This window comes from Eurypyga helias, unplaced genomic scaffold (assembly GCF_000690775.1).
Source record: "Eurypyga helias isolate BGI_N326 unplaced genomic scaffold, ASM69077v1 scaffold49587, whole genome shotgun sequence".
Taxonomy (NCBI): domain Eukaryota; kingdom Metazoa; phylum Chordata; class Aves; order Eurypygiformes; family Eurypygidae; genus Eurypyga; species Eurypyga helias.
The window spans coordinates 717-10,167 of record NW_010263441.1 but is presented as its reverse complement, the minus strand read 5'-3'; the positions used below and the strand labels follow the sequence as shown (position 1 = coordinate 10,167).

Below are 9,451 nucleotides of genomic sequence, written 5' to 3'. Positions count from 1 at the left end.
CAAACCCAGTACAGGGACAAAACTGCAGATTCCATAGTTCAAGGCCTACCTCAGCTCGGTGGACAGCGGGCGTCAGGACATGGCTGGTGAGGGGCCCGCAGGAAGGTTTTGCTTGGGAAGTTTGAATCTCTGTGACCAGAACTAGAGAACTAGGACCCTGAGCCAGAAGGACATTTTAGATGCATGACTCCTCCTGAAATCCCGGCGCATCAGGGCTGAGTTGCATCCTCCGGGGTGCTCCGCTCCCTCTGGCTCTTCCCAGGCTCTGTCTCCCCTCGAGTCCCTCTGGCTGAATGTTACTGCCTCTGCAGATTTTGTGCCTCGGCTGCCCTGCTCTGCCGGCACATGTGGGTTTATGCGAATGGCCTGGGCTGGGAAAGAAGCGCGTTGCCTCCTGCCAGCCCTGTTAGGGACAGGAGTCCATGCTGAAGGGGAGCTGGGCTGGTAAAATGCTAAATTACCTCTGTGGGTTTGGGCAGAGTTTGGCTGTCAGAGCTTCCGATTCTGAGGGGAAGTCTGTGGGAGCTGGTGAGAGTTCCCTGCGGGAATTAACTTCATTTATAGTAGCGGGTGACAGTTACATTTGTACTGGTTTCAGGGAGTGAAACAGAGCTGTTTGATGCCTTCATCTGCTACTGTCAGAAGGACCTTCAGTTTGTCCAGGAGATGATCAGGGAGCTGGAACAGACGGAGTTCAAACTGAAGCTCTGCGTATTTGATCGGGACGTCTTGCCGGGGACGTGCGTGTGGTCCATCAGCGGAGAACTGATAGAAAGGAGGTAAGTGGGCGGTCGGGACAGCCAGGTGTGATGGAGCCTTGTGGTCATTTTGCCACCGTGTCTGCAGCGGGGTGACAGCGGAGCGGTAAAATTACACAGGGATGCCTTTATGGGGTTTGCTTTACGCTCTTGGCTCAGGAAGGAAGACACGAGTATTCCCAAACATTGTGTTCACAAGGGAGATGCCGCTGTAGTGATGCTGCTTACATTTGATCCCTGTTCTCTGGCTGCAGTATCCTGCAGTCGCATCCTTGAAGGTGATGTCGTACAGCTCCAGGTAGAGTTAGCTCCACCCCAAGCATGGAGTTTGCGGGCACGGCGCTGGTGTTGGCTCTGGCACTGACTTCAAGGATCCTTCGGAGCGATATGGGATGGGGTGTGGTGGGAGCTGTGGCACATCAGTTAAGTCCCCGGATAGAGGCTTACATAGAGAAAGTGCTTTCTGGTGTGAACAGGGAAGTACTGGTCTTGGAGCAGTTTGCTCTCACAATCCTGGCCTTGGATTGGGCTCAGAGAAATTAGGCTCCGAGAAAAATCCCAAGGCAGGTATTTGGGTTTTAACAGCAGCCTTTCAGAGGGAGGTAGCCTGGCGTTAACGGAGACCCCCTGAAGGCCTCGCTGGCCTGGCTGCTCTACAGTGTAGCCCTCCATAAAGAGCCAAACCTGTAGTTTACAACCAGGCACCTTGAATGAATGTAAGCAACAAACTGGAGGACAGAGCTCAAATTAACGAAATGAGGTGAATTCACAGTAATAGGAGTACAATAAAGCTCCGCCCATTTCATTCTGATGCTAGAAAAACTCCGTCCAGTTCATACTAAAGCAGAAAAGCACTCGATATGCTCAGTCCCTAAAGGCAGCGTGCAGGCAGATGGCATCACTTGTAGTATACGGGCAGAGGGTCAAGCAGTCATTGCGCAGGCAGCCCGGGCTTTGCTGTGTCTTCGTTTTTAGTGTGTGAGTGTACCTGTAATCAGGTTTTCGTGTGTAACATAGCTGCCTGTGCATTGGCAGTCCTTGCTCTGCGGTGAATTCCTGCAGGAACGCAGCAGGCGGGTTCATTTATCCAACTCTAAGAAATGCATACTTCAGCCACTGGGAATGAGAAGCATCGCTGTTGACATCTTGTTTTTTTTCTCCCCTGACTGCTTCACCTTCAGGTGTCGGAGGATGGTGGTCGTCATTTCAGATGATTACCTGGAAAGTGAGGAATGTGATTTTCAGACCAAATTTGCTCTTAGTCTTTCCCCAGGTAAGATCTCACAAATATCCCATTTACAACTGCACATCAACATGGTCATGTTTAGCAGAGGAATGTCTCCAGCTGGGATCAGTGCTGTACTACTGGGCACCGCGCAAATGCAGGACAAGGGGGAGCCTTAGATGCGTTTAAACAAATAAGTATGGGTGAGAAAGGAGAAGATAAATAACTGATGGTTACACGTCTGCCAGCTCGGTCTCAGGCCTGGGCTCACCACTGCCCTGTGTTTCATGTGTGTGAAAGGCCACCCTGGGCGTAACGCCCTTCCCTAAGCAAACGGCTCACGGTGGCTTTATCACTTTGTCATGCAGGTGGGGACCTGGACGTGGTTCCTTGCCCTGCCGCTGACCTTCTGCATGACCACAAGTGAGGGGCTTAGCTAAGGCTGCTGCTTCTGAGATGTCACCGTGTGCCAGGCTTCTGAAGCGCTTTAGGATCCGTACAGGAAATACGCTGCTGAGGACAGAAGTGTTGCAATAAATTCAGGGTGTGAGTAAATGCTGAGAGTAGGGAAGCAGGTAGTGAACACACAGCTTTCTACAGAGATCCTTGACATTGTGGATAGGTGAACAAAATACGGAATGAATGTTCAGCTTGGACTGGAAAAATCCGCTGTATATTTTATTCTGAATGGAAAAGCCACCAATTTGCTTCTGTCGAGTCAGTTGAGATTGCTTTTCTCTAACCACTAGCTGTTCTGCACGTGTGTCTGTGGGTTCGTGCAGCTCAGCCTGACAGTACGGAGGATATGCAGTATCGGTAGGAGTGTCTGCCGGTAAAGTCTCTTCTAGATGAGGCATCTGAGATGGTACTATAAATCACAGACTCACAGAATGGTTTGGGTGGGAAGGGACCTTAAAGATCATCCAGTTCCAACCCCCCTGCCATGGGCAGGGACACCTTCCACTAGACCAGGTTGCTCCAAGCCTCATCCAGCCTGGCCTTGAACACTTCCAGGGATGGGGCATCCACAGCTTCTCTGGGCAACCTGTCCCAGTGCCTCACCACCCTCTCCAGGAAGAATTTCCTTGTGATACCTAATCTAAACCTCCCCACTTTCAATTTAAACCCGTTACCCCTTGTCCTGTCACTCCAGGCCCTTGTACAAAGTCCCCCTCAGCTTTCCTTTTTAGAAGAGCTGCTCCTTAAGCAGTAGCAATCCCAGGGGGAGTTGTCTCATCTTGTGCATCCCTCGGAACAGCAGCTCATGTGAGCAGAGCGATTCCTTGCAGTCCCTTGTAATCGGCAGGTACTTACTGCAGCCTGAGTGAGTGAGGGTAGAAGGAAAAAGTGCTGGAGATAAACCATCTCAGCATCTCCATTTTCTCTTCAGACACGTGGAAGTAGTCAGGACTGTATGCTCCTGTTCGTGTTCCATGTGAAACTGCGCTCTGCTCCTTCACGTCTGCGGTTCCGTAGGCCTTTGTCGCTCCAGCCCCGCAAGCTGCCCTGCGTGTGCTGGCTGGGCCCTGCTGCGGGCTTGGGTGAGGGCTGGCCATTCAGAAACTCGCTCTCCAGGCGCAGAGTTAGTTGCATTAGAATGAGATGAGACAAAATCAGGACCAAACCTGGATCTGGCGATGCGTCTGCTGCCCTGGGGAGAAAACGGATACGGGATGTGACTGTGGCTGTGTGTAATCCTCCGCCTGTGTGACCTGTCTTTCAGGTGCTCGTCTCAAGCGGCTGATCCCTGTCAAGTGCAAAAGCATGAAGAACGAGTTCCCAAGTATCTTACGGTTCATTACAATTTGTGATTACACCAATCCTTGCACCAAAAAATGGTTCTGGACGAGACTGGCAAAATCCCTCATGCTGCCGTGATGCAGAGGGATGAGCGCTGTGGTGGAACCTACCCCGCCGTGCCTTCGGACCGCGCTGCCGCTCACGCAGGCCCTTTCACCGCTTCAGAACCTGGAGGGTTGCAGTCCATCTTTGGAGCCTGCGACTGGGAGCAATGGGTTGTCTCTAGCACTTCTTTGTGACTTGGGAGGGGGAAATAAAGCAACTGTGCGGGTGCTCCTCTCCGAGTCGGTGAGCCACAGCATCCAGCGTTTTGTGTAGGAAGCACTTTCACTGAAAATACAGAAAATCCACATTTAAAGACGCAGTGTCCAGTACAAGAAGGCTCTGTGGTAAGCACTTAAGACCTCAGAGCCTCAAACTGCAGCCTTAAATATTTCCTATTATTTTAAAAGCTGTTTAATGGCTACAGTAACATCCAGGATCAGTGGATTTTTAACATGCCAGTGAAATCCCATTGCTGCCCGGTCATGTGCAGGAACTGAGGTTTCAGCCTCCTTCCTGCTCTGTGGCCAGCACCATAGGAATCACAGATTTTGACAGCCTTGTCAGCGGGGCCCAGCCTGCCCTGCGCTGCAGCCCTGCTGTGGGGCAGCACGGGGAATGCCTGTGCCCGTGGGTCTTGTGAGGGAGGACAGTCCCCTTCAGTCTTTGTTTTGAGAAAGGCAGAAGTCTTTTAATTATTGAAGCAATGCAATAAAGAAATGGTTCTCCTATTCCTAGAAGTATCTGAAAATTAGAGCAATTATCCTGTGATAGCTAATGCAGAATTACTGAGCTTGGTTTATTTTCTGGGGATGTTTTCCTCCTGAAGTTACATCACAAGATGCCTGTCTCCTCTTCATTTATGGGGTAAATCCCTTGACACTAGTATTTTCCGAGACAGTCACTCAGATTTGCTCTAAGTGTTTATTTTTTGCTCATTGAAAGCAAGAAGTGTAAGGAAAACCACGTTCTTGCAGCATGTCGGTCACATCTGGCTCTACTGCGGCCACATATGCTTAAGTGACCTTACACCAGCATTTTATATTCCCAGATCTTACTAAATTTTTACCATACAGCACTCCTTTAGCAGAAATTCAGTATTAAATTTTTTTTTTTCAGTGAAAGTCCTCACTAAACAAAGTGCAGGACACTGTTGCTCCTCGACTTACCACAGAACGATAGAAGCACAGAATGGTTTGGGTTGGAAGGGACCTTGAAGATCATCTAGTTCCAACCCCCCTGCCATGGGCAGGGACACCTTCCAGTAGACCAGGTTGCTCCAAGCCTCATCCAGCCTGGCCTTGAACACTTCCAGGGATGGGGCATCCACCGCTTCTCTGGGAAACCTGTTCCAGTGCTTCAGCACCCACTCTGGGAAGAACTTCTTCCTGATATCTAATCTAAACCTCCCCACTTTCAATTTAAACCCGTTACCCCTTGTCCTGTCACTACAGGCCCTTGTAAAAAGTCCCCCCCAGCTTCCTTGTAGCCCCTTCAGGCACTGGAAGGTGCTATACGGGCTCCCCGGAGCCTTCTCTTCTCCAGGCTGAACAAGCCCAACTCTCTCAGCCTGTCCCCATGGCAGAGGGGCTCCAGCCCTCTGAGCATCTTCGTGGCCTCCTCTGGACTCGCTCCAACCGGTCTGTATCCTTGACTTGACCGGGAACAGAGCTGTGTGCCTGCGTGGGTCCAGATCCTAAATTGTTTCACCTTTTGGAGCATTGCAAACCACACCAGCTTTGGGATGCCTCAAAGGTACAGGGATAAATATTGATTGAAGAGTGTATTTAATTGTCAATCGGGCTGTTTAAAAGAGACAGAATAATGTTACTTTAATAGGAAAGAGCATATTTTAATTCACCACCATGCTCATTAAGGTATTTCTGTGAGCAAGGCTGGGAGCAACATCAGTAGAGCTCTGCTTGTTAGACGCCTGGAATTCCGCAGAGCCGCTCAGGGCTGGGAGGGAAGGGATCTGCCCACAGCAGCACTGAAAGCGACCCCTTGATGTATTAAACTGAGTTTTAGCAACCACTTTCCTAATTGGGAAGAGAGGGATTTTGGGGATGTATCTGCAGTGGCTTGACCTCTGCCGCTTTGTTCATTGAGGCTTGGAGCAACCTGGTCTAGTGGAAGGTGTCCCTGCGCATGGCAGGGGGGTTGGAACTGGATGGTCTTTAAGGTCCCTTCCAACCCAAACCGTTCTGGGATTCTGTGATTACTTCAGCCACTGGCTCCTGTTGATTTTACGGCTTAATGTTTTACTAGTTTGCATTTTTAAGGTTGCATCTGTATTTTTTTTGGTTGGTTTTAAAGCATTCCCAGGGCTGAGGGGCAGAAACGGGTGCTCCTGCCTACTCCTCACCCACCCTGTCAGTGAATGGGCCCGTAGCGGGGGTGCTGGTTCCTGGCTGAGCGCAGCCGGCCCATGACCCCAGCGTGACGGAGCTCGCTCACGCACCTGACGTCAGGGGCCGTTTTTGGACAGGCCCACGAGGGGTTTCAGAGTTTTGTCTTCGGTCCTGCTGCCCCCAGGCCTTTCCTGCAGAAGCCCAGACAGCTGCTTGCCTCGGGCTCGGCAGAATCGTTAAATGTTAATTACAGAGGAGTTTCTGGAGGCTGCTCTGATCCCCAGGCACTCCTGGGGCTCGGTACTCTGTAAACATGAATTATGGGTCAGTACTCGCAGGACCAAACCAGATTCCTCTTGTTCCGAGGGCTGGCAGGGCGCTGGTAAGGTGGAGCGGAGGCAGAGGCCGCGCTGCAGACGCTAGAGGGAAGCCATGGCCCGCGCTGGCACGCTGCGAGGGATCCCCTTGGAGTCCAGCTGCGCCCTGACCCGCCGGCATGGGTGGAGATGGGGAACGCGCGGTCTCCCTCTGCCCCTTGCCCCCTCTTTGTGGAGGCTCTACCACAACCGGTCTGAATTTCGGCAAATTGAGCCTTGTTTGGAGCTTGGAATGCCTGTTGCTTTACTACAAGCAGTTACAATTTGTAGGCTGTCATCATTTTTTGGGATTAAAGTGAGGTAACAGCCCTAAAACATACAATAGGTGCTTTAAATACGTATCCTACGCAGAAACCAGAGCTCACGCGCTTGTGACGTGTCCCTGTCTGCCTTGTCTCGGGAAGCTGATGAAGGGGGACATCTGGGAATGACACAGGATGTAGTTCTTGTAAACACATCTCAGTGGCAGTCACGGGTCTCCCCTCTTTCACACTCAGTGGGAGGTCAACGTTTTGAATGCCTTTAAAAAAGGGGCCTAACAATGTGGTGATGCTGATTTTTTTTTCCCCATTTTGTTTCGTTCCCTCACTGAAATGGTCTTAGTTTAACATTCGTACCAAATCATCTATTTTTATATATACACGTATATATTTATATTACTTTTTTATCCTCATACGGATCTGTGGAAAAGCAGATGTGTCATGTAGTCATTCTGAAAACAGTGATTCTGTGGTATTTCCTCAAGAAACCCAAACTTTTGCTACTTGTGAAAACATTTTGAAATAAAGAATTCAAACCCAGTAGGCTGAATCTGCTTCGTGGGCTTCAGAGGATAAACACGAAGTCTCAGAATGAAGCGTCAGTGAGAAATCACAGAGTGGTTTGGGTTGGAAGGGACCTTAAAGACCATCCAGTTCCAACCCCCCTGCCATGGGCAGGGACCCCTTCCACTAGACCAGGTTGCTCCAAGCCTCATCCAGCCTGGCCTTGAAGACATCCAGGGATGGGGCATCCACAGCTTCTCTGGGCAACCTGTCCCCGTGCCTCACCACCCTCTCTGGGAAGAATTTCTTCCTGATATCTAATCTAAACCTCCCCACATTCAATTTAAACCCGTTACCCCTTGTCCTGTCACTGCAGGCCCTTGTAAAAAGTCCCCCCCAGCTTCCTTGTAGCCCCTTCAGGTACTGGAAGGTGCTATAAGGTCTCCCCGGAACCTGGTTGGGGCTAGTTCCTTGTTTCCTTGTTTTGCCTAAACACCTTCCTCGGTGGAGGTTCTGGGCTCTGGCAGAGGGAAGGGAGAGGTGTGTCAGTCAGGAGTAAAATTATCACAGAATCGTACTTTAGGCACATGTGGTTCCTCTCCAGGTCTCTTTTTTTTGGCTTTGCGGTCTGTGTCGGTCACTGTTCCGCCCTTGCTTCAACCCTGGTACCCAACAGGCCGGAGGGGCCGGAGCCGGGGTTTCCGCTGTCAGCCCCAGCATGCAGGGACGCAGGATGGTCAGCTCCTACTCTGCATCCTTCCTGGAGACCCCGGCGGGGGGTTTATTGCTGTGCAGCAACCCGGATGATTTTGCCAGCTTTATTTCCATGGGCTCGGAGTCAGTCTGAGCCGGGGAAATAACTTCGGAACACAGCAGCTGTCGGGCCGAGGCCCCGCCACAGGAAAAGACGATGGATCACTACATCACGGAATGGTTGGAAGGAATTTCTGGAGGTCAAGGATGAGCTGCAATTCGGCACAGGAGAGGCTCTGGGTTTGAGCAGTTTGTGATTTCTGCTTGTGGTTGAGAGCAGTTCGGACTCGGGGGTCAGGGGGTCCAGCTGTCAGTCCTCCTGCACCAAAGAAATATTCCCTATCCAGTCCCTATTTCACTTGGATGCAGGAACGTCAGTGCCATTCCCTCGTTGGCCAGAGGGCAGTGTTTCCCTGGGGAAATTCAGTAACCGCCGCAGAATGTTCTAGGCTTCAGAGGTGGAGGGTGGGAGATGAAGTGTTGCCCCTGGCCGGATCAGATTCCGCTCATCATTCCACTGACATGAAGAGTGGCTTTGAGCACCGCTTGGTCCAGAGGGTACTTTCACTGGAACAAACCTAGCATAGGGAAGAAAATGTAATTAAGCATAAAAATGGCTGGGAAAATGTTGGAGCATCCTGGAAACATGTTTTAACAGGGCAAGGTGTAACGGGTTTAAATTGAAAGCGGGGAGAATGATTGGATATCAGGAAAGAATTGTTCCCGGAGAGGGTGGGGAGGTGCTGGAACAGGTTGCCCAGAGAAGCTGTGGATGCCCCATCCCTGGAAGTGTTCAAGGCCAGGCTGGATGAGGCTTGGAGCAACCTGGTCTAGTGGAAGGTGTCCCTGCCCATGGCAGGGGGGTTGGAACTAGATGATCTTTAAGGACCCTTCCAACCCAAACCATCCTGTGATTCCATGATAATAAGGCAATAAAAAGAAACAACACAAGGTTCACATCACTGGGAAGCATGTTAACAGAGCTGAAACAGCACCGCTGTCAGAGCGACCGGGGTCTCACCAGCCAGCCACGTGCTGCCTGCAAACCTGTCGCCAAAAGGGATTTTCTCGAGGTGCTACGTTCTAACCGCTTCTGGTTCAGCCCATGCCCACCGGCACGTGGAGATGATTTTGAACCCAACCCACCCTCTTGATGATAAGCACTATCAAGCCTGGCCTGGAGAAGTTTATTTTGTAGCACAATCTGTAGTCAGAGCGAGTATTGTTGTATGCCCCTGGAGCTGCGCTGCTCTGCAAAGCTTTTATTAGCTGAGGGGCATTTAAGCGTTAAGCAGTTCCAAAGTCTGGTTTACAAACAATGCCTTTCCTGTTCCTGCAGCAGAGCCTGGCTTAGCACCGCACCTTCCCTCCTCCCACTTCA

General features: G+C 50.9%; 1 protein-coding gene across 1 annotated transcript; it reads left to right on the top strand.

Annotated features, from left to right (window-relative positions):
• Positions 1 to 598: 598 nt before the first annotated feature.
• On the top strand, positions 599 to 3,861 carry MYD88 (myeloid differentiation primary response 88; the record flags this gene model as incomplete). The annotated part of the gene is made up of 3 exons (XM_010156019.1): positions 599 to 779; positions 1,940 to 2,031; positions 3,707 to 3,861. Coding segments are annotated over 3 exons (428 nt in total), but the record flags the coding sequence as incomplete, so codon positions are not given.
• Between the last annotated feature and the right edge of the window lie 5,590 nt (positions 3,862 to 9,451).